The sequence below is a fragment of the Ambystoma mexicanum genome, chromosome 2p (genome assembly GCF_040938575.1).
Source record: "Ambystoma mexicanum isolate Mex_15411 chromosome 2p, UKY_AmexF1_1, whole genome shotgun sequence".
NCBI classification, from domain to species: Eukaryota; Metazoa; Chordata; class Amphibia; order Caudata; family Ambystomatidae; genus Ambystoma; species Ambystoma mexicanum.
Window position 1 is genome coordinate 1,466,357,025 of NC_090923.1, and position 24,370 is coordinate 1,466,381,394.

General features: G+C 46.0%; 1 protein-coding gene across 3 annotated transcripts in view; it reads left to right on the forward strand.

Moving 5' to 3' along the window:
• The window catches only part of LOC138567624 (syntaxin-binding protein 4-like), an 839,836-nt gene that overhangs the window by 750,413 nt on the left and 65,053 nt on the right, over window positions 1-24,370 (forward strand). For all 3 annotated transcript variants that reach the window (XM_069646045.1, XM_069646044.1, XM_069646046.1), the window contains one exon: window positions 10,839-10,888. In XM_069646045.1, the coding sequence (XP_069502146.1) occupies window positions 10,839-10,888 (50 nt within the window). The remainder of the gene's footprint in view (window positions 1-10,838; window positions 10,889-24,370) is intronic.

Below are 24,370 nucleotides of genomic sequence, written 5' to 3' on the forward strand. Positions count from 1 at the left end.
TGCCTCCTGTTTCTCCCTGACCTCTCAGCAGCATTTGACACAGTAGACCACCAGACACTCACCTCCAATCTACATCACCATATGGGGATCAGCGAGATCATCAGCTGGTTCAAATCGCACCTTGCTAATCAACACCAGTTTGTACAAATGGGTCCCTCCAGATCACCAACTCCAGCCATTACCTGTGGAGTCCCGCAAGGATCCATCCTCTCCCCTGTGATCTTCAATCTTTACAAGTGAGGCCTGAAACTGATGTAGTTGGGCCCACCAAAGTGAAATAACATTTGTAAATGCCCACACAATGCTGCTGAGTGGGTATTTACAGATTTTGGGTGGGCCTTCCTTGCTCAGGCCCACCCAAATGAAATAACATTTGTAAATGCCCACACAATGCTGCTGAGTGGGTATTTACAGATTTTGGGTGGGCCTTGCTTGCTCAGGCCCAACACTGTCTCAAAGTCTGCCAGTCATTGATCCAGTTGTGGATGTCCAGTGCTTACCTGAAGCTCAACCCATCCAAGACTGAATGCCACTGCTTACCAAGAACACTGAACATCCGGACATCCAGACCTGGTTGTCAGCTATGCACCGCAAAGGCTGTTTCACACCCCAGTTGGCCACCTGCTCCAAGCCTCTTGGTTTGACATCAAAAGACACCTTTTTCAAACAGCACATACCAAGTAAGGCACAAACCGCTTGGTACAAACTTCCTCTTCTGCTGAAAATATAGCCGTTCATCCCAGAAAACAACTTCAGATCTGCTGTCCAAGCCTTGGTCCTCAACCACTTGGATGGTTACAATGCCCTCTTGGAAGGCCTTCTGGCATCTACACTGGTTCCCCTGAGAGGTGTCCTGTATGCTGCAGCACAACTCCACAAATCTGACCACATCCCCCGATCCTCATCGAACTGCACTGGATCCCGCTGCAAGCTTTTATCATCTTCAAATCCTGCTGCATCATCTACAAGGCTGTCACCCTGAAGTCCCAAAGCTACCTCACTGAGAAACTGAGCATCTCCAGGTGCGTACGATACAGCAGAAGTAAGGGCATGTGCAGACTAGAACTCCACCAGTGCAGGAAGGAAGAAACCAGAAGACAGACCTTCTCTGTCTATGCCTCAAGCCTCTGTAACCTCTTCCCCATTAACATCCGAGTTGCCCCCTTGCTTCTACAGTTCAGGAAGGAGGTCAAGGAATCGCTCTTCCACAAGACCTAGATGCATACACCATCCACTCCCCACCATGCCTGGGCTGGGTGATCTGAACCCCATTTTTTCCTCCCTTGGTTACTCATAGACCCCGTTGCTGAAAATTGCCCACCCCCTGTTGTTATATGCCAACTCCCTTGTTTCTCTGCTCTCTAACCTTTTTCTTCACCCTATCATTGTGAAACGCTCTGTTACTTCCCTAACCTAGGTCCGCGCACAATAGCAGAAGAAGAAGAGCAGCAGGGATTAATAGCGGGTGACGCACTCACATCATATGATAAAATGACTATGTCACCTCATAGCAAGTAGTTTCCAGATGCTCTTAGGCCCCAAACATGTCGTCCAACCTTCTGACGCGGAACTGCCCCTATTTCCTCAGCCCCCACCTCCCCACCTCCTTCCATCCAACTTCTGGAGTATTTCCATCAGCATCTGGGCAGTATGTTAAGCACTATTTCAGTAACCTAACATTAAACATATACCTGAAAAACGTTTTTCTCGTTATTTAATTTACAACTGATGTTTCTAATGGTTGGAAAAATTGATTGCAGAGCAGGATAGGAACATCTCAGAAAGCGCCTTTCATGTAGACAAGTACATGAACATGAGTTAATGAAAATGAATTCCTGTTAGGAATATTGTGGTCTACGTTGCTATCTACTTACTGCTTTCAAGTACAACTCACAAGAAATACAAGGGGATAGAGAGCAATTGCAGTGAAAGATTTTTGAATACTTGCAAGCATGCCACATTCCATTTGGGAGGTGGGAATCCAGTCCTACTATTTACTTTGTATTTTGAGACATTTGGCCCAGGATTTGGCCAGTGTAAATCCAGTACTCCAAGTCCCAGAATGCAATGCTTGGACAGACATAACAAGAATGACGCGTCACATTGGCATGCATATTTGTGGGGCAAGTTCTACTGTTTTGCCATGGGCTCATTCAGGACCCACTGAAGGTGTCTCATGGCCACCAAGTCCCCATTTCAACATGATGCATGGGCGCCCCATGCTTACACCTGGGAAAAACAGCCTGAGGCACCCTGCGGAGTGATTAGATTGTAATGGAGACAGAGGAAAGCAGCAGGAGGTTAATAGTGGTAGATAATCCCGGGACAGACCGCCCTATGGAGCTAAAGCACACGATGTGTGCTGAAAAGCCACTTGGCACCTCGCTGACAAAGAGCAATTATTCAGAGAAATGGAGGCCAAAGGCAACAAGGTGATAGCTGGCTGGATACTGAGAGAGGCAGAGGAAGGTCGCTGCCTGGTGGCGCCAGTGAAGGCAGCATGTACTGTGAACGCGCAAAGCACACATTTAATATCCAGATTTAAAAACGCTAATAGGGAGGGCGGGAGTTGTCTGCTGCTGGGGACGCCGAGGAGGCTGGGGGCCCATTTCATCTGAAAAAGTTGAAAGGCCCTGAGCCCGTACCTAGTGACACTCTTGTGTAGAAACTGTCCTGGCAGCAACAACCACTACAGCCACATTTTGGTGCTTTCGATTTTCAGTCAAAGCCTCCAGTTTCTCTCCCTCATCAATCTGCGTGTCATTACTTCGGAATTCCGATGATGCCATGCCAGGTGCGATAATGTACCATGTAGTTACAGCCGTGTGCACAGGCATGTGTAGCAGCCCATCTGGCGTGTAGATTAAGACACGAGGAGGACATTGTCCGCTGTTGTTCCGGCAGGTGGCGCTGTTGCAGTATGACTGCTCAGAAAAGATTCGTTTTTTCTGCACGTTCACTATAGATGCAGTACGTTCACGTTTTAACACTCCCATAATGGTTAAATGGTTGAATTAGTACTCTTCTGCATGGCCTTCTTTGTGAACGAAAAATGAATCACCCGTACCACGGAATGGTAAAGAAGGATAGATAACAAACACTGTACGTGCGAGCATTTTTAGTCAGAGTCGCGTGTTTCATACAGGAACACTTGAAAACAAGCATTGGCAATGCAAACAGTTTGGGCTTTAGTGTAGGCATGGCAAAGGCACTTTGCAGGCACAGCTGTAGTGGTATTAACTGGCCATTGATGGTAGCAGGTGCAAAATGGTGTGAGTACCTGGTTGAATATTCACTGAATACCTTTTATAGAGCAGCAGACAATCGCACGTAATCATGATCAATAATGAATCCAATCAATCAATCAGGACCGGAGGCAGGTGCCTGATAACAGGTCTTTAATCAAACGTGAACTGCCTAAGTGGCGGTAACCCCGCCTTCTTAATCACGTGGGACGCAGCCCACAAGCACTGCAATAAACAGAGCACTGCTCCTCTGAACAAATAACAATAATAATAAAAGTAGGACATTACATCTCCCCTCTCCTTGAACAAATACTTCAACACTGTTCAATGGAACTCTTCAATCCATCTCGTGGGTCTGCGGATGACCCTCTTGGATGGGCTGCGTGCCGGTGGGACCAGTTTCACTGGAGTGCCGTCACTGTCACTATCATCAGCGTCTCTTTCCTCTTCATAATATTCAGAGTCCCTATCTGACGAATCATCTGTTAGTGTCATTGAGGTGCTGACAGGGGTGTCCGTGCTGTTGAAAGCCTTGAAAAAGGAGGAATTCCTGGTGATTGTGCCATGAGGGCTAGCAGCCGTTACCATCGACCCTTGGATGTGGGTCACTGTCATGGGGTCTGGCTTGAAGGCAGGCATGTCCTTAGTGACTTGGTTTAGTCGTACTAATACCTGGTCACCAATGCGAATGGTGCTGGGTCTGGCCCTTCTTCTGGCATCTGCGTATTTCTTCATTTTGTCCTTGCTTTCTTGGTCCTTGCTTCTGGCATTCTGTAGGTGCGTGAAATCATCCTTGGTTCGTGCATAGTGGGGAAGCCTTGTTCTGATGACATGTCCAAACATTAGCATTGATGGGCATTCGCCGGTTGAGCTATGCGGTGTATTCCGATATTCTCGTAGTAACGTGCAGATGGCTTGCATGAATGACCCGTTTGTGATGGAACAGATCTGGAGCGTGCGTTTAAGATTTCCCATGAAACGTTCCACCATTCCATTTGCCTGTGGCTACAGTGATGTGACCTTGTGATGGTGGAAACCTAGGTGTTCTGCGAACATAGCAAAGTCGTGGCTCGTGAAGGGAGGCCCGTTATCAGATTTGACTCGTGAGGGGATGCCGTAGTCAGCAAAAGTTTTGTCCAGCGCAGGTATGACGGCTTGAGCACTGGTCGAGTGAATCAAATGTACTTCTGGGAATCGCGACATTTCATCGATGATCACCAGCACATATTTGCCGTTTGCCAGCGGCCCAATCAAATCCACTGCTACCTCATCCCACACCTGCAGAGGCATCTCAGATGTTTTAAGTGGCTCGGGGAATGTGCGCGGAGCCACCGCCTGACAGGGTAAGCATTTCCTTAGTAGTTGTTCCACCCGTTCGTCTATGGATGGGAACCATACCTTCGTTCTTAGTTGTCTCTTGGTTGACACTATTCCTCTGTGTCCGGCATGGGCGATGTCTAGTACCTGGTCTTGCAGGGTTGCCGGGATTACTATTCTGTTTTCTTTCAATAGCAGGCCTTCGGGTGATGTGGACAGGGTATGTCGGACGAGTTTGAATGTGCAAAAGTGTTGTTTCTCCTCCGTGGACAGGGAAGGTGCCCCTTTTGGTCTGTTTTGCCATTGATTCGACTTTAGGCAGGATTGTACTGTCTGGAGTAGTATGTCCTTATGGGTTGCTTCTAGCAGCTGTGCTGTGGTGATGGATTTGGGTAACGCACTGCTGACTAGGTACCGTAGATATTGGTTCGCTTTGTGTGATTGGCACTCATTTTGAGCTGGAAGTGGATAGCGTGATAGAAAATCTGCTGGATTGTTGTCTTTGCCTGGTCGATGGATTATCTTGAATGAGTATTCTTGTAACCTTAAACCCCATCTGGCGATTCGTGGTGGCATTTTGGCCGTCGGTTTTCCATAAATGGTGGTGAGAGCCTGGTGATCCGTAACTATGGTAAACGGTCATCCATACAGAAATAGATGATAGTGCTCACACACCCATACCACCGCTAAGCTCTCTTTTTCGGGTTGGGAGTATGCACATTCTGTGTTGGAGAGACTGCGGCTTGCATAAGCTACAATTCTCTTCGGAGAGTCAGATGATGCACCCCGCCTGGATTGTGCTAGGATTGCTCCTAGTCTAACTGGGCTGGCGTTTACTGTGAGTTCCGTGTCAAGGTCAGGGTCGTAGTATGCCATGCATGGAGCCGTTGCGATTCTTTTCTTGATTTCTTGAAATGCTTGTTCACAGGTATCTGACCACTGGAATTCTTGATGCTTCCCAGTTAGCAATCGAAGAGGCGTGCTCACAGAGGCGAAATCTTGTATATATCGAGTGCAGTAGCTCGCCCATTCCCAGGAATGAGCGTACTGCTGAAACTGATGTGGGTGTGGGAGTCTCTACCAGAGCTTGAACCTTTTCTGGATCTGGTTTCAGGCCATCTTTTGAGAAGATATGTCAGAAGAATTTGAGAGTTGATTTGCTGATTTCACGTTTGTCAGGGTTGAGTGTGAGGTGGGCATTTTCTAGTGCCATGCAGACTCTCCTCAGAGTATCATCATGGCTGTCTTGTGTGGTGCCGAAAATTAATATGTCGTCCGAGTAGTTTAAACAGTTGGGGATGTGTTTTATCACTTGATGTATCTCATTTTGGAAAATTTCGGCAATCGAAGATACCCCAAAACTGAGCCTTTTATACCTGAACAAACCCAGGTGGGTTGAAAAAGTGGTGATATATCTTGAAGCAGGGTGTAGCTCTAGTTGGTGATATCCCTTATTTAAGTCTAATTTCGAGAACACCTTGGATCTGTGCAGTAGGTGCATCATATCAGTCATTCTTGGGGCAAGGTGTCGTTCCCGCTCTATGGCCACATTTGGGGCCCTCATGTCCACGCAAATGCGAATGCTATCCTTGTTGTCCTTTTTCGGTACGGGTATAATGGGAGACACCCAGGGATTTGGTCCCGATGCTGGCTCTATGATGTCCTGCTGTAATAATGACTGAATCTCGTCCTCCACGTGTCTTTGTATATTGAGAGGTATGCCCCTGTAGTGTTGTGCTGTCAGAGGTATCTGGGGATTGATGTGCAGCTTAACTTGTTTGTCCTTTAATTTTCCCAGCCCCTTGAATAGAGAGGGAAACATTTTTTTCATCATGTCCTTCGGGCTGGTTGTGTATGCCGACATTATTTGATACATGATTTGAATGAGTCCCATTTGGATTGCAGACTTGAAGCTCAGAATGCTGCCGCCTGGCACGTCCCCTTTTATGACATATATTTTGATCTTTTGATTTGTGTCTTTGTACTGACAGTGTGCCGTGAACATCCCCTGGCAGTTGAGAGGCTTGTTGGAGCCGTATGGATATATTAATGTGTCTGCTTCTTTCAGTGACTTCCTGTAGTTGAGTATTTTATAAGTCTCATCATTTATGACATTTACCGTTGCTCCCGTGTCAATTAAAAATTCTTTGTTTTGCCCATTAATTTGTAGTAACAGGGTGGGACTGTATTCTGCGGCTATGCTGTTTCCAATTGCATGTATATATTCCCTTTTCCTGTCCCCGCTGGATGAGGATGAGTGCGATTCCTGTCTTCTGCGAGGCGAATTTTCTAGATATCTGATCTTCTGTCTGGAGTGTCTCCTTTGCGAATCATGTCTGGTGCTAGTGCGGCTCGAGTAGTCTCTTCTCTCTTCCCGCCTTCTCTCCTCTCGTGGCGTGTCGCGAGATGAGCTTTGCGGTTGGTGCCTGGATGCTGCAGGCGACTGCTTCCTCCGAGATCTCGAACTTTCTCTCGTCGAGGTTCGATCATGTCTCGTCGTGTCCCTGTTCATATCAGTCGGCTGGAAGAAATTGACGTTTCTGCACACAGATTGGAAGTGGTTTTCGCCTCCGCACTTGTCACAGTTGTGTCCGATGGCTGGACATGGGCCTACATGTGGAAATTTGAAACTGCACCTGTAACATTTTTTTTGTTCAGCGGGATATGAGTCTCTCGATGTTCTGATGGGGCATACTGATGCAGTGGAAGCAGACTGCGTGATTTTGATGTTATCAAGTGATTCTGTTTCATTGCGTGAGGGCGGCGTCTGCTCGTGCGAGTTGCAATATCTCTTCCAGTGTCCTGTTTTTTTGAAGTAGTTTCATTCTGAACTCATGCGATGCGCAGCCAGCAATGGTTTGGGACTTTATTGCTTCATCCGTTGAATATCTATCAAAATCACAATATTTCGCTCTTTTCCTTAAACGCATTACAAAATTGTCCATACTTTCACTGCTGTCCTGTGTAGATGTGTGGAAAATGTGTCGTTCATAATCAACATTTCGTAAGGGTGCGAAGTAGGCATTTAGTGCGTCAATGATGCCTTGAAAAGTGTCAGTGGAAGATTCAGGCATTTCAAAAATGATGTCCCGTACTACTGGTCCTAGAGAATGGAGTAGTATACCTCTGAGTCGACGCTCCTCCCTTACCCCTGATGCGTCTATGTAGATATGCAGTTCCTTGAGCCATCTGGCCCATCGTGGGGCGAGGCTGCTGGTGTCTGACATGTCGAATGGTGGCACAGCTTGTAGTTGTAAGGATTCTGAGCCACTGTCATCTTTGTTAGTGGCTTGCCGAGGTGTGGAGCTGGAGGAGGGGCTCAGAATTCTACTGTCTGTGTTGTCTTCCGACATGTTTGCCTTCTTACTGCCGCTGGCGGTGCCTTGTTTGTCGTGTTAACTCTAAAAGAGAACGCGTGCGTTTTCAGATGCCTGCACATGTGTTTTGTCCTTGGAAATGCAGCCGTGATGACTTCTTGTGGAGCGTATTGACATCCACTGTGAACCTGCTTGTAACGGTTTCTTCACAGCGAGCCGGGTGCGCGCGTATTGCTGTGGCTGGACTCCACGTGTATTACGCGGTGCGCGTAACACATGAGTTGCCGGATTCTGCCTGCTCAAACGAGTGCTGCATCTGAAGTCAGGGCTTCTTACTTGTGCGGATGCTTGCGCCGCGTGAGTCGTAAACGGCTCTGGTGCTGCAAATTAGGCAGGTGGAATCCTCGAGTCAGTGTCGGGTGACTGGCAGGACCTTCTGGCTCTGGCGCCGTTTCACGGAAACCTCGTCGCCATTGTTGAATATTCACTGAATACCTTTTATAGAGCAGCAGACAATCGCATGTAATCGTGATCAATAATGAATCCAATCAATCAATCAGGACCGGAGGCAGGTGCGTGTTAACAGGTCTTTAATCAAACGTGAACTGCCTAAGTGGCGGTAACCCGCCTTCTTAATCACGTGGGAAGCAGCCCACAAGCACTGCAATAAACAGAGGACTGCTCCTCTGAACAAATAACAATAATAATAAAAGTAGGACATTACATCGTACACATGCCAAAGCTGTTCGCTATGGAACCTCCTCCCCGTCAGTATCACACTCACTCTCACGCTCCTACAATTCAGAAAAGAACTGAACACCCACATCTTCAAGGAGTCTCTCCTCCTCAACACCTAGGCCATCACGTCGCCCCGTGCCACTGGACTTGCTACAAGCGGCCCGCCCCTCTCAGAATCAGGAACAATGGACAATAATAGTGCAGTGGCTGTTAGTTGAAAAGGTGGCTTTGCATTTTCTTTCTGAATGTCTGGTAATGTCTATACAGCTGTACCCCTCCACTGTGCCCCTCTGTTTCATACCCCCTGCTGTATATCTGTTCTGTTGTTACCTATGAAAAATGCTCTGTTATGCATCTGTACTGTTGCATACCCCTGTAAAGCGCTCTGTTGTGTATCTATACTCTGTAAAACGCGATATTGCTTCTAGAAGCTCGGTCCGGGCTCAATAAATACAATAATAATAATAATAATGATAATAATAATGCTTGTTTTAAACAGGACTTTAGAGAAGGACATGAATAGTGCTTATAAATAATGTGGCTGAAAGCGGACCTGGTTAAGACATTTTTATTACTCCAGTTGTGTGTTTACAGCTCAAATTTGAGTGCAAAGTTTGATGGAAAGGCTTGATTAAATTGAGCTCAAAGAGTTCCCATAAGGAAATATGTTGGGCGGGTAGGGGCAGGAACTGTGTGGGAATGGCCATAGGGATTAGCATGGCCATGGGCATTTAGTGGGTGGGCACATAACCAAACAACACCTACACACTGTGTGTCCCTCCTCATTTGCCATTTCTCCCTATCTGTAATGCAATAGTTTTAGCTTATAGGACACCTAATAACCCAAACTAAAATGTTTCCATTGATGACTTTTAGCGTATTATTTGTTTTTTATTGGCAGAGAGTTTGGTACTTCGGTCAGAAGAGTACGAGTAGTCATTTAAATGGCTGCTTCTAGTGGAGGGAGTCAAATGTGGAGTGCAATAGGGGCATGACAGACACACGGCATAGCATAAAACAGAGCGCTCAGATTTCCGAGTTCCATGCGACAGAAAGTCACCCGTTTATTTCCCAAGACTTGTGGCCCTTGTAGTTTTGTGTTTTCCATGTTAAATATAGGTCTAAAAATCCCAGGATTCCAATGAACTACAGGGCTGCATGGCATTCCAACGCGTGGAATTAGGACATTTCAGAGCTCGGTATAATAATATAATACAATTGAGATCGAAACAGCAATGAAGGAGGGATTCTGTGAAGTCCTTTGCAGTGTCGGGCCAGAGGGGAAAGGGCAGGGCATTAGGGTGATAGATTTGGTGGAATAGGGACATGTAATAGAGGTGACCAGCGTACAGCGTATTCCCGAGGCTGTGTTGAAGATAATGAGCCAAGAGCACGTGGCAAAATGTCTTCCTCTTTTATCTTATTTGCATCCGTTTTTCCTGGTCATCATACATATATTTTTTAAAATACATCAATGTTCTTTCAGGTGGCAGTGTTCAGTGGAGGAAATGGGCCTGCGCCACTCCTTACTATTAAAGCATGCATAACCCACTTTTCATGAGCTTTCAGAAGACTCAGCATTACTGTCAGAAACATCCAAAGCCTCACATACAGTGTCACATCTTTCCAAACTAGTATATATGTCCTGCAATTTACAGACATATCTTTCTTAGGGGGAATATTGTGACCAATCAAAACAGAACAGTCCATTATTCACTTAAAAGGCCTTCTTGCTGACTCACTTTAAGACATGTTTAACATTTAATGGTGGACATTATGATGTTCCCATAATGCTCTTTGGTTTTATGCAAATTGATAGGATTGGGTTCTATAAAGCGATACTCTGTTGCAACCTGGCCAGGGTCCAGGCCACTTGGCCCCGCCCCCTCCGCACCACAGCCCTGCCCCTCTAAAGAGGTGACAGTTCCTCCAATACATTTGCTCCATTTCTAGCACTGTGCTGATTACTTAGATGCTTTAAAAGAAAGTCGTGCACGGGAGTGCCGTTTTAATATCAATGATGGGTGCCTCGTCTGCTGGATTTGAGATCTGACCTATTATAATGCAGCTGCAGAAAGTCCAACATGTCTGCCGCAGATGGAGAGGGGATGCATCATTTGTAATGTACCTACTTTGAGTGGAGCCTCAAGCACACAGTGTGTCATCGTTGTACCAGCATGTCGTGCCATCTGACCCGCATTTCCCTTCTGTTTCTCTACAGAATGTCCACACACTCCTGACGACGCCGCACCTACTAGCAGATGAAAAAAGGTGAGCGTTTTATTTTCTCCCAAAACAGAACTGGCTCCATCGCTTGTGGTGAAATTGTTTGCTCTCAGAATTCAACAGTGGTTAAACCATTCCTTAATATTCCAGGAGGATACCATCGGACACCCCAATGCAGTTAGATAGTCAGCCCAATCTTCAGATTCAATCGCCCCACGTCCGTCCGTCCAATTCCCATTTTGTTTTGAGCTTGGGTAGATCCCATGTGGCGCAAGAAGAGATGGCTTGATAGTGTGGAGGTGACCCTTTTCTCGATCCTCTCCCGCAAGACATTTCTCTCCGGTGGGGAGCATTGCGGGATCTGCTGGAGATCCCCGATTTGCGTACGTACGGCATGTGCCAGCTGCATGTAATGATAGTGTTCTGTATCTAGCACTCTGTGTGAGTGTTGCAGTTCGGCAAAGTGCACAAGTGCATTCTCCTTAATCACATCGCCAAGTGTCAGGATGTTAGCAGTAACCCATGGCCGAAATCTGACAATCTTGTTCAGTTCAGGTAATTGTACATTGTCCCATATGGGCTGTGCCAATGTTCGTTACTTCCCCCAACCAATGTGCTTGTGTACTACTTTCCATACCCCTAGAATGTGTTGGGTCATGCCTGAGAGAGTGAGTTCCCTGCCTTTCCCATGATATAATTTGGATTGGTGTGCCCCCCGCACCCATGCCTTCTCGACCTGTATGTGAGGGAATTGTGGATCCCACGCAGGCAGTCATTTTCCGGCTCCAACTGGCTCCCCCAAAAATAGCGTTGCACATGTGGCGGTCCAATGTCTCCATCCCAGATTTATTTTTTATTTTATTGAGCATTTGTTAGGCGCTTATACAGCAGAGTTGTGTTTTTAAAGCGCCATAGATTGAGCATTGCACTGGGGTCAGGGCAATGCCGGGTTGCTTACCACACTAGAAAAATTCCATAAGGACCTATCGATCTTGTCAAATTCCTGCTTTGGGATCATGTGTGGGACATTTTGGAGCATATCAATGTGTCTGGGTAGTGTTAGCATTTTAAATATAGCGGCCCTCCCTAATGTTAATGAAAGAGACTTCCAGTGTTTGACATCATTTAAAAAATGGTTTGTGATACGATGTAAGTTTTGGGAAGGGAACCTCGAGTGATCAATTCCGATATATATGCCCAGATAGCGAAAGCCCACCCTCTCAATCTGATACGAGCAATCCAGAGGGGCAAGCCCGATCTTCGCCCTGTATTGGGGAAAATACAGATTTGTTCCAATTTACTTTCAACCCAGCGAATAGCTCATGTTCTTGGAGCCATTTCATCAGGGCCAAGACAGGTCTCCCATAAATATCAAGAGGTCATCAGCGTAAAGTGAGACCCTATTCTCCCATCCCACTGGCCACTTGAACCCCACCCACGTTGGGTCCGTCTGAGTTGTATTTCCAGCGACTCAATAGCCAGCGTAAACAATAGGGTGGAGAGGGGGCACCCCTGTCTGGCACCACGGCCCAATGGGAAGGTCCTGGAGGTCGCTCCGTTGATTCCATGATGCATAGAGTAGACGGGCCCAACGGATCAAACTGACACCAAATCCATTCCATCCCATGATCTCCCATAGGCTATCCCATTGCACAGTTTCAAACGCAGTGGTCGAAGGGAGCGGGAGCGGTCGGGAGCGATGCTCCTCTACTTTTTTAAATTACCTTTTACAGCTCCTATACTTTTATTTTAAAAAGAAACCGTTCCGGAATGGTTTCATTTTTAAAATGAAAGTGTCGGAATAAGTTGAAACTTGCACTTCCAGTGCACTGCACTGAATGTTCCCTTAAGCTGCAGATGCAAGTGTTTGGTGGTGTGTATTGTGTGTGGGAGGGGACGTGGTGATGGGGTTTGTGGGCAGTGCGTGCAGGCCAGCAGGGAACATAGTTCCACGACTTCTTTTCGTACACTTCTAGCACTGGTCAAACGCCTTTTCCAAATCTACCGAGAGAAGCACAAGAGGTTCTTGGAGGATGGGAGCCTGTTCAGTTGCAAGCTGTAGACTCTGTATATTCATATGGGTGGATGTATCCAGCATGAAGCTACATTGACCTGGAAGTATCAGAGAAGGGATTACCCTTAGCAAGGGATCCGCATGCACCGTAGCAAATATCTTAGCCTTCCTGTTCACCAGTGAGCTAGGTCGGTAGGAGGCGCATAGTGTGGGTGTCTATCTTTCTTTGGAAAAACTACAATGCTGGCCTTCCGCAGATCCGGGGGTACAGGTGTCTCTCCTGTGCCAGAAGAGATGAACCAGGGGAGTAACTACCATCATGTTTAATTTCTTCAGGAACTCAATAGGGCAGCCATTTGGACCTGGCACCTTCCTAGATTGGAGTTGAGTCATGACATTAGTGATCTCTTCCTCTGCAATATCCAGTTCCAGTGTCTGGGATTCTGTCAAGTGTGGGAGGGCAATGTTACTTACCCAATCCGCGTCCCGTTGGTCGTAGGGACAGTGTGGGTTCCAGTATTTGTCCTTAAAGTAATCAGCGAAGGCCTCTGCTATACCCTCATCCTCTCTCAACATTTCACCTGCACCACTCGTTAGTTCTTTCACCTGTCTGAGCCCCTCATCCCGTCTTTCAGATCCCTCTGGCAAGAAAGCGGGCCGAAGTGACTTTATGTACATCCTGTCTTGGTAGGAAGAAATAATCGATCCTAGACATGGAAGCAAGAGCACTGGAGTGAAAAGAGAAACCTTGATCATATAAGTGTGGTTCCTTCCATGCATCGCTGAAGCCAAGTGCCATCGAGAATGTGGATAGCTTTGTGGGTATGCTGGGATTTCTACTTCGAAGATGTGTACTGTCCTGGGTCATGTCCATAACATCATTGAAACCCCCCCCCACGACCCAAAGATCAGAATGGTAACTCACAAGCATGGTCTGAATATCATCTAATAACTCCATGGATAGTGTCAGTGGGGTATAAACCTCAATCGTGCCTAGAGTAGCCCCCCATAAGTCTCCCATTAGTAGCACAAATATCTGCCCCGCAGATGCTGCTGAACAGTCAACAATCTAAGAGGTAGGCATTTGTGTGTGAGAACCAGAAACTCACGAGCCCTGAAGTAAAACCCAACATGCAGGTAAGTCTTATACTGCGATCTCTGAAAGAAGTTATACACCTGCCCTGCCAGGTGTGTTTCAGTGAGTAGGGCCATGTCTGGGGCCTATCTGTTGAGGTATTGTAGAACAAGCCTATGTTTTATGCTGGTGCCCAGACCATTGATATTCCATGTTAGAAACATAAGGAGTTTCTCTGTGTCACCTGTCCCCATGACGTTCCAAGTGAGAGTGACGGAGGACACTGCCCCAATATCCAGTGGCCTTGTGGGATGAGGCATGATCAGATTTTGTGTACCGATGAGCGAGATGTACCAATCGAAACCTAAGAAAACAAGAACTTCCCAACTCCCCTCCCATACTTCATCCCAACTTGAAGTACCTGTTATCCGAACATCATTACTCACAATCACAAAAGACTGTCATGAAAACAGTTAAACAACAAGGGGTTGGCGGAGCAGTCGCTCCTCCGTTGAGGCCTGACAGTTCAGGTGGGCCCATGCCGCCAAAGCCCAATAATACCCTGGTAGTCCGGATATCAGCAGAAAGTTCAGTTCTCTGGGCACTGAGTCTGTCAGCCAGAGTTACAAGAGGCCCAGGCCTCTTCTGCGAGATGGGCCACGTCGGGGCCCTGTGGTCGAGCCGGTTGCATTGGCGATGTACGGTCCTGTGGCAACAGATTATTGCTCCTCTGGTTTTTGGATGTAGGGTCAGTTCCAAACCAGTTCCAGCTCAAATCAATTCCATGATTCACGGGGGTCATTAAAGAATTAGGTGGTGCCAGTGTTGTATATTTTCAACTGCGCTGGAAAAAAGAGAGCATGTTTGATGATGTGCATCTAGAGTCTTCTTTTAATTGAGTCAAAAGATTGACAGGCTTCCTACACTTTCTTGTGTAGTTTAGGAAAAGTAAGATCTTTGCGCCATTGTATTTGATTGGGCCCTTCGTCTGTGCCATTTGTAACAGGGCATCTTGGTCACGATAGTTCAAGTGCTTAATGATCACCGTCTGAGGCAAAGCTCCTAGTGTTGGCTGGCCAGTAGGCATCCGATGCACACTTTCCACAGAGAAGTAGTTTGATAATTTCTTGGCTTCCTTAAATCAGTCAGCCATTGTTCCTAAAAGAGTTCCATGCTTGGGCCCTCTGTTTTCTCCAGCAACCCTCGGAGGAAGACATTGCTCTGTCTAGAACGGCCCTCGTTCTCTTTGACATGGCGCTCCAGCATCTTTTCCTGTGCATTAACATAGAAACCTGATGCTACAATGTCCTGGCACCCTCTGACTCCAAAATGTGTTTCTCGGCTTCCCCCACTCCCACGGCCATCGTATGCATGTCCTGGCAAAGCAGAGAAGCTTCCAGACTGAGACTGATCAATTTGCACTCCATGGATATTGATGGGTCAGTGATGGCCTTCATCACATCTACGAGGCAGAGGTCAGGTGTTCCTGGAGGTTGACCGCCTGCTGGGTCAGCGGAGGTAGGAGTCTTGGATAGGAGTGGGATACCGATGGTGAATTGCTCCATCTTGCTTTGTGCACCATGCTTCTTCGGTTTATCTTTTACAATGGCTCCGACTCAAGAATGAGGGGAAGGTCTGGTGCTCTAACAGCAGGTGTGCCACTACGCCAAACCTGAGGCCCGCACAAATTTAGCCACCATCTCCAGTTTCTGCAGGGGAGGAGAAATACTGCACCACTATCTCCACCACCTCGGGTCTGTCTGCCCACTCCCTGCTCTAGGTCTCTCTAGGCTCCCATTGGCGTTGGTGGGCTAATTAACAAGGTCTTTGTGAGTATAAAGATAGTTGCCTGTGCATATCTTTCTCACATGGGGGGAGGCACCCATCATCGGGCCTGGCCGTTCACTTTGCTACTCACCCCGGGTGGCGCAGTCAGTTACCAACCACGGTGCCGTACCGTTGATGCTCCTACGGCTGTGTTTGACAAAGCTGGTGATCTGCACCACCGAAGATCCTGCAGTCTATGGAGACCTCTGGTCCCGCCGTCAGGATGCCAGATGGCAGAGGGGAGATGTGGGGGGGGCTCCAGGACCAGAAGTGTGCAGCACCACACACCCCATCCCTGCGCCCCGCCTACCCGAACGGCTTCAGTCTAGATGTCGTCCGTCAGTATTGCTTGCTGCGTTGGCTGGTCCGAGCCCTGTTTCTTCGGACGTGCCTCCAAGGTGGCCGGAATGTACAGTGGCCCGGAAGCAACGAAAACCAAGAGGGCGCCCGGAGCGCAGAGACGCTGCACTCGGGGGCTGTAACTTTGTGTTGCATCCCGTAGCTTTCTCCCGGAGCAGACTGCCCACCCCTGATCGCCTCTCAGTGCTCCGGTGCCACCAAAATAATGTTAGGGCGAAAGAAAACAGGATATTATTAACAGGATCCTGCAGGCCTCGACAGAGCTCTCACAATTCACATCTTCCTTTACCCGCTGCTCAACAGCACCCTGACCCTCGTCAATTGGAGGGGATTGTAATTTCTGAATTGGTTCATGTAAAGAGCTCCACTATGAGAGAGAAGAGGAGGAGCTCTTAATCCCCGCTCCGAGCACTAGACTCCCGGTTTAAAGTACCTCAAACAATGATGGGTAGCCTAAGCAGTCCTGGTGCTTGACCATTTTTTAGTTTAATTATTGCTGCTCTAATATCCCCATGCAAGATGTATTGCTCCACTTTCTGGTAGTGACTGAGAGAAACACAGTTATACGTGGGGTGGGGATGTCCTGCAGGTAATTGTCAATAATTCAAGGGGAAGGTGAAGGTTCAGGAGTATACAAGGCTTCATAATATTTATCAAACTCGTTTGCTTTTTCCAGATCCTAAACCACTGTTGAATGTTATACCTGCATTGCGGTGACTTTATTATTATGTTCCTAGGTTTTAAAGGAATGGTTCGGTCAAAATGTTTTATTGTCCCTATGGGTCGGCCATGTGTTTTTAAGCCTAAGTCGCTCGATTTTAGAAGAATTTCCTATGGACCTTACCCGAGTATTTTGTCCATTAAACGCACGCGAAAACAGGCAATAGGGCACCGCCATTTTGTGATAATCCTATCACTTGCCGCATCGCCCTGGCTGACCTGCTTTTGTGGCACTAAATCATATCCCCCGCCCCTGAGCCTGACATTATCAAAACATTCATATTCCCCGCCTCTCTCCGTGACGTTACTGTGCTGCGTAGGCAAACATGCCCAGTCGTCTTCTACGCGACTTCACACAGAACCCGGAAACAACACAGATCAACTCACAACACAGCGTGCCACAATTCGGAATATGAAACTGTACTTTCAAATCAAACAGCAACACGGTACATTTGGTAAAGTACATTTATTTAACATTAAATGTTTATAGAATATTCAGCAATTGGCATATTAAATCGGAATGTCATTTTTTTTCTTTTCTCTCTATCCGCAAATCCTGCTCCGTTTTATTGTGAGTCACGCGCTGTTCCTTTATGGTATACAGGGTGTTGGTTTTCGTTAAAAGAAGCACTTCGGTTGCACGGTGAACCGCAAGGCTGTTCCATCAAGTAGGCACTAGGCCAGCGTAAAGGTTGATATGTTGCTTCTAGACGTTAGTACCGCGTAAGGGCAAATGGGCCCTTGGCGATCGTCCCATAAGATCGTCAAAGTGGTGCAGTTGTTTACGATAAGCTGCAGCTGGCGGTTGAAAAAACCATCTGCCGGGGTCTCAAACTGGTGGCAGTAGGGTAGGATATACCTGTTTTGAAAACATAGAAATTATAATTAGTCTCGCCAGCCGATCTTTATTAATATTATTCATTTTATTTATTACGGCCAATCTGAAACTATTTGCTTTCAAGGATAGTGCAATGGACTATGTTCGGCTCTAAAATCAATGCGAAAACTAATGAAATAAATCGAGGTTAACACATAATGAGAAACAACTGTTTGTCTACATGCATGTGGAATGTGGACCTGCATGCCCATGTGCCCGGTACAAAGACGATCCCACAAACGTTTGACTTGCTCTTCATTCATTCATTCATTCATTCATTCATTCATTCATTCATTCATCCATTCATTCTTCATTCCGGTATAAACACGTCTAAAGAGTTACTTACATTATATTTCCAATTTCCATTGTGTCTCTGCGTAATGCAGTCCGTAAATCCCACTGTGCTCTTGACAACGATTTTTCGTATACTGAACTAACATGAAACTCGGTCTAGTTTCAGAATGTTCTGCCTTATCGTCTTTTACGTTATTGCACCCCTTCTTCAAAGAAGTCCTTTCGGCATGGTCCCTGTCTCTCAAGGTAAAAAAACAATAAAACCTTATACTGCCATTGCGAGTTGTGGGCCTCTTCAGACCGCCAGCTGAAAATCAAAGCCGCTGACCTTCACTCTAAATGAGCATACTTTCTTACTTGGAAACATCCCGTGTAAAGCCATCTTTGAGAACTTGAATTTTCGAATCCATCTAGTACTAGGCCTCAATGTGCAAATGCGAACTGGCTTCTCTCCCATCTGCAACGGCTCACTTGGCGCATTCTGAGGCCCCCAATTTTGTCCTCGTTGTCCGCAAGCTTTGCAACCCTAGAGAACCATAACTATGGAGACATTGACTTTTTGGGGGAAGGTCAGGGAAAGTATAACGTACCCGAGGAGTTGAGTTGAAAGTGAGATTTATTGTTTGTTTGTTTTATTATTTGCAATACGCAAGCCTCCCCCTAGTTAACAGTGCGCAGCATTTACATGAGATTGCGAAACTTAGTTACAGCAACAAAAATATATACATACACATATTGACAAGGTCAGCGATATGAGGTGAATAGAGAGAGAAGTCAAAGATGACACCCAGGTTGTTCGCCACCCAGGATGGTGAAGGGAGGGGTTAGGGTTAGCATAATTTGTATGTACACTGTACAATAACATTTATTTACAAAAAGACAATCATATTACAATTATTTAAACCGGGATTCGTACTTCACAACCAGCTCTGCTTTGGGTGGACATGGCACAGTGGCAATGTTTGGTGGCAATGCATCAGTGCTCTGCACAGAAACGTTCAAAATTCCATATCTGTGCTTCTCGAGTACAGCAACAATAAGGCTTTTCACAAAGTCGAACTCCATTTCCTCATAGACTGGTTTGATCACCCATTGCTTACTTCTTTTAGATAACACCTTAGTGTAGCGAGGCATCCTTACATTACCCGTAGTCCTAGATTGTTCACGGCAGAGATTCTCGTTATGGGCCAAGACCACAAGTAGAGTCCTATGTTTCATGCCCTGTATGCTGAAATGCAAGCGCTTTGGCCTGTATTTTAGGCACATATTGTGGAACACCTCCAAACCTCCTGTGTGACAGAATTCTGTCAGTCCCCTCAAATCTCTTGATAGAGTTTTATTGAAAACAATCTTCTCAATGGCTTTGTGTGTCGGTGAAGATGGAATCAACCACTTCTTCTTCCGTGCCTCCACTGGGGACAAAGGGCCATGTTCACATTGGTGGAAATGTAGGTTTTCTGACCAGCGGTGCACGTTGGTACAGTGGTGCATCAGTGAGTGCCATTTTTCAAGTAGTATTTCTACTGACCCTTCACAAGTTTTGGAGCTCCACCAAAGATGGTTGCTGATAGACTGGGACCACTGTGAAATACTTTCCAAACCTTTTTCTTTCCCTGCAGCCGAGATTTTCTTATTGATTTATTTAGCAAGATGCCATACATCAAATTGATGTTTAATATGTGGGAACTGCTCTCTCATTGTCTTGGCAATTGAAACGTGTCTGTCCGTGGCTATGAGGTCGATGTGCATTCCCCTCGATTGTAGATATTCCACTGATTTTATAAATCCTAGTTTCTCCATGGCCACTGAGGATGTACATTGTGTTACCTGCACAACCACCGAACTCACAATTTTCTTACTATCCATGTCCTGAAAGTGGTAGGTGCAGTACTTGGCAGAAAATCCAGGGCTGTCGCACTGTCCATCGCCGGCTAGCCTGAATCGTTTGCCTTCGAATGTACTTGTTAGAGACAATTGTTCAATTTTCCAAGCATCACTAATGGCCGGAAACAGATAATCATGTTGGTATTTGTAGTACTGCGTTTTAGAAATGAAATGAAGTCCCACAAACTGAAAGAAAGACTCTAACTTTCTAAAACTGGAGCCACTAAAAAGAGATGCAGCTGCACACAGTAGATTGCCTGCTGGCAGTTTCCCCAGAATCGGTTGTGCAGACCATGAGAACGTATGATTTAATCTACAGGCGGCATGTATCTTGACGTTACTGCCTTGTTTTTCATGAGTCACATGAATCAATGGCTTCCCACATACTTTCCCTCTGACGGAATGCCCACATTTCAGCATAATTATAATATCCATCAAATAACTGTCGAATACTATGTATTTGCCCTCTTTCATTAGACTGTCATCCGGTATCACACTTGTTTCGGACTGCATCGTTGAGGACATATCAGCAGCATTGAAAGAAATATCGCCGATATCAGGTTCTGATGTGCCGGTGAATGCTGCTGCTGGGTTCATTCTCTGTCATTTCAACATCTGTTACTTCAACATTGATGGGAGAACACAACAATGTCGGCAGCTTTTTTGGTGGCAATTTTTTGGCGGGTGTAGATTGTGTGAATTGATCTGCGACTACTTCCAAGCCATCCTCAATACATTCAGTATCATCTTCTTGTGGTGGTACGGTCGCACTGTAGCAATGGTCCATTACAACTTTACTGGATTCTCCGGACACATTCAATTCATGTTCTGGCCATTGGATATGAGTATCTCTAGTCTCAACACGCTGCGTCTGAATTAATAGTTCCTCCATAGTGTAAATGGTCTGGCTAGCATCATCTCTCATTCGTTTCACTGTCTGTGTATGTATAGTTTGTACACCCACGGGTAACTAGAGGACAGATTGGAAAAGGGATGTCCAGTTTAAACACAAGATAAAGTATAGTACAATTGACTGGAAAAAACATAAAATAGTCCCCAGCACAAAGAAAGTCTAAAGTTATGAACTGTTTGTAACTAACCTTATTTTTGTTTCTTTTCTTTGCAACTTTCTTGACTCGACCTTCAACATCTGCACGCTGTAGCTCCGATTCGTTTCCGCATCTCTTCCCTTCCTCTTGCGCTGCAACGACTATATTTTCTGTATCCGCATAGACAGCACGGAATGAGGCTCCATCGACTCCCTGAAACATAGTACTTCCATTACTATGTATCACAATATTGATAACATAAAACACACGTGAGGACGAACACACAAGTACATCTCAATAGCTCAACACAAATTAAACATTGTGTAGAACAATCAAACGACAAGTATTCGAGCTCTGATGACCTAGTTCCATGGAACTGTCAGTATCCATACCTCTGGCTCTGCATGAACTGCCATAAATGATTGTATTGGAGAGGAGGCATCAGCAACTCCCTGAAACACAGTACTTGCGTTAGTATGGTTTTCAATATTGCAAACATAACACACACTTGGGGTCGACAGCACAGGTACATATAAAGAGATAACCACAAATGATGCATTGTCTAAAATAATCAAGGAATATTTAAATATGATCAGATTTAATCGACTTATTTCTACGATTTCTTTACATCTGCATCATCTAAATGGGATCTTGTGATTGTAGTGGAAGCTCCATCGTCTCCCTGAAACACAGTACTTGCGTTAATAGGGAAGAAAGGATAGCAAATGGAATCACGTTATATGATCACGCTCGATGGAGCTGTCAGTATCCATACCTCGTGCTGCTGAAGAATATCTATGGATGTTGTAAATGTGGTGTCCACTTCCGAAAGCTGTTGCGATGATTCGTATCCGCATGGTCCCGCTTCCACTTCCCCTGGAATTACTTGAATGTCAGGCTCCGCATCAAGTGCGTGGGTTGACGCTTCAACAACTGCCTGAAACATAGTATTTACATTAGTAAGGATTACAATATTGAAAACACAACACACACTTGGGGTCGACCGCACAGGTACATATCAATGGCTAACCACGAATGAAACATGGTGTAGAACAATCAAACGACAAGTGTTCCAGTCCTGATGATCACGGTCGATGGAGCTGTCAGTATCCATATCTCGTGCTGCTGAAGAAAATCTAGGGCTGGTGTCAATGTGGTGGACGCTTCAGCATCTCCCTGAAAGACAGTACTTGCATTAGTATGGATAACACTAATTATAACTGAAAACAAACACCAGGGGACGACAACTAAGGTGTATCTCAATTGGAAAGCACTAACCAAACAATTGGTAAAATAATCACACGATACATAAAAACTATTACTTGACATGCATAAAACAAGTCTGTAGCGGAATAGCCAAGTATGATTACCTGATACGCGCTAGAAGTGGTTGATAACTGCGGGCACGTCACGGATGTAGAATGTTCTTGCTTCAGATTCAGTGGATAGTCAAGCAGTTGCAAAGGTAAATTATTGTTTGATAATGAAATGCAAATATTAAAAAATTGCCATGTAAACCGACAGAATACTTGAGAATAATGCTATTGAAAATGCGCAATATAGCACAGTTCCATGTGCCCATAAATAGATCTCCTTTGGGGGTTATAAAATCGAAAAATAATTTATTGATAAATGTCATTATTCAAAAAGTTATACACTCATATCAATATCGATAGTATTACAAGGGACACAACACCTAAAATATCAATTAATCCATTCGGCTACCTACACACTACCGCAAGGCCTAAAGCTAAATCTGGACACTTGACTCACCAGTGGCGGAATGTGGACGAATAGAGTTGGAATAGCGTTTGCGAGCAATTTTCGTGTCGTTCGCCGTTTATTCTTCTTTGTTACCCAAGATGTGGCGTACATGTTCGAGGAAAAGTGCCGGCTGCAGATGCGGTATCGATCACCCCTCTTGTCCTCAAAGACTTGCTGGACTCTACTTTCAAGCTCTTCCGGTGGATATCCGCAATGTCTGACCCATTCTCTTATTCGATCAAGTTTTAGGGAATACATGCATTGTAGTGCCTTCAGATTTAGCATGGGTCTTCGAAGGGCAACCGCTAATCGAACAGGCAGGCATTGTTGAAAATTCTGAAAAGTAAATATCTAGATTATTATAAAACCTTGATGAATAAAAATTTCATAAAAAAGTAAATGAACCATACCATGTTCAATGCAAGGTTTGTTTTGGTCGCCGGAACTATACCAGTTCATCATGTGCGGCTTAGTATTTGCATAAGCTACAGACATTTTTTAAATGATGTGACTAAACTCTGAACATGTGACTCGTCCCTTGGATGTTCTGTTTTACACTAGAAGGAAACATGCTTACATTATAGACTGGACCCCCGAAGGATGCAATTCGATGACAATTGACACAGATGAAAATAAATAGATCTATTGATAGCATAACAATTGAAACTCAAGTCAATAGCAATGAGACCAATGACCATAGCACTATTGGGTACTGTAATCGCAAATAGATAGAAATGTAAAAATGACCGAAATATGACTAGGATAAATGGCCTTACCTTGACCAACAAACAGTTGGATTCAGCAGGCCGAGCAGTATGTTGCAGGAGAACAGGTAGATGGCCACAGGTAGCACACTGACGAGTTTGCTCAAAGCGGTCACAGATAGCACGACGACGAGCAGATTAGCATAGATCTCAGTGCTTCTCAGGTAGAAGGTTCAGGAGTTGACTTGCAAAGCACAAAGATGTTCTCATGAGACATATCAAGTGGTGTATAAAGTATTAGAAACAGGGGTGTGTTTGTGAATGAATGACGTGTGTATGTCGTGGTATTATGTGGTTTGCAGGGGGGCGGCCTGCCTCAGGGGAGGCCTGCCTGGAGACACGGGATCTGAGGAGGCCATGTGAGCGATGGCCCCTGGGCGTGGGATACCTTTTGAAGTGTACATGCTGTTTGGCACCTTGGCCGTTTGCGCCCGTGACAGCCCCCCATGCCAGCGCTCATCCCCGGGTGCAAACCACCTTTGATAGAGGGGGGTGGGATGGATGGGCCTGGGGCATGCAGATAAGGCACAGGAAGACTGCTGAATGGAGACACACTTATGTGGATTGCAGGGGTGCGGCCTGCCTCAGGGGAGGCCTGCCTGGAGACACGGGGTCTGAGGAGGCCATGTGAGCGATGGCCCCTGGGCGTGGGATACCTTTTGAAGTGTACATGCTGTTTGGCACCTTGGCCGTTTGCGCCCATGACAGCCTCTCATGCCAGCGCTCATCCCCGGGTGCGAACCGCCTTTGATAGAGGGGGTGGGATGGATGAGCCGGTGGGCGTGCAGGCAAGTGTGTGGGATCGAGGGGCCATCAGGCCCCTCTCATCCTTTACTTCTCAGTAGAAACTCGGACCAAGTGCCTCCAATAGTGGGTTCGCCCCTTGCCCTTATGTGATG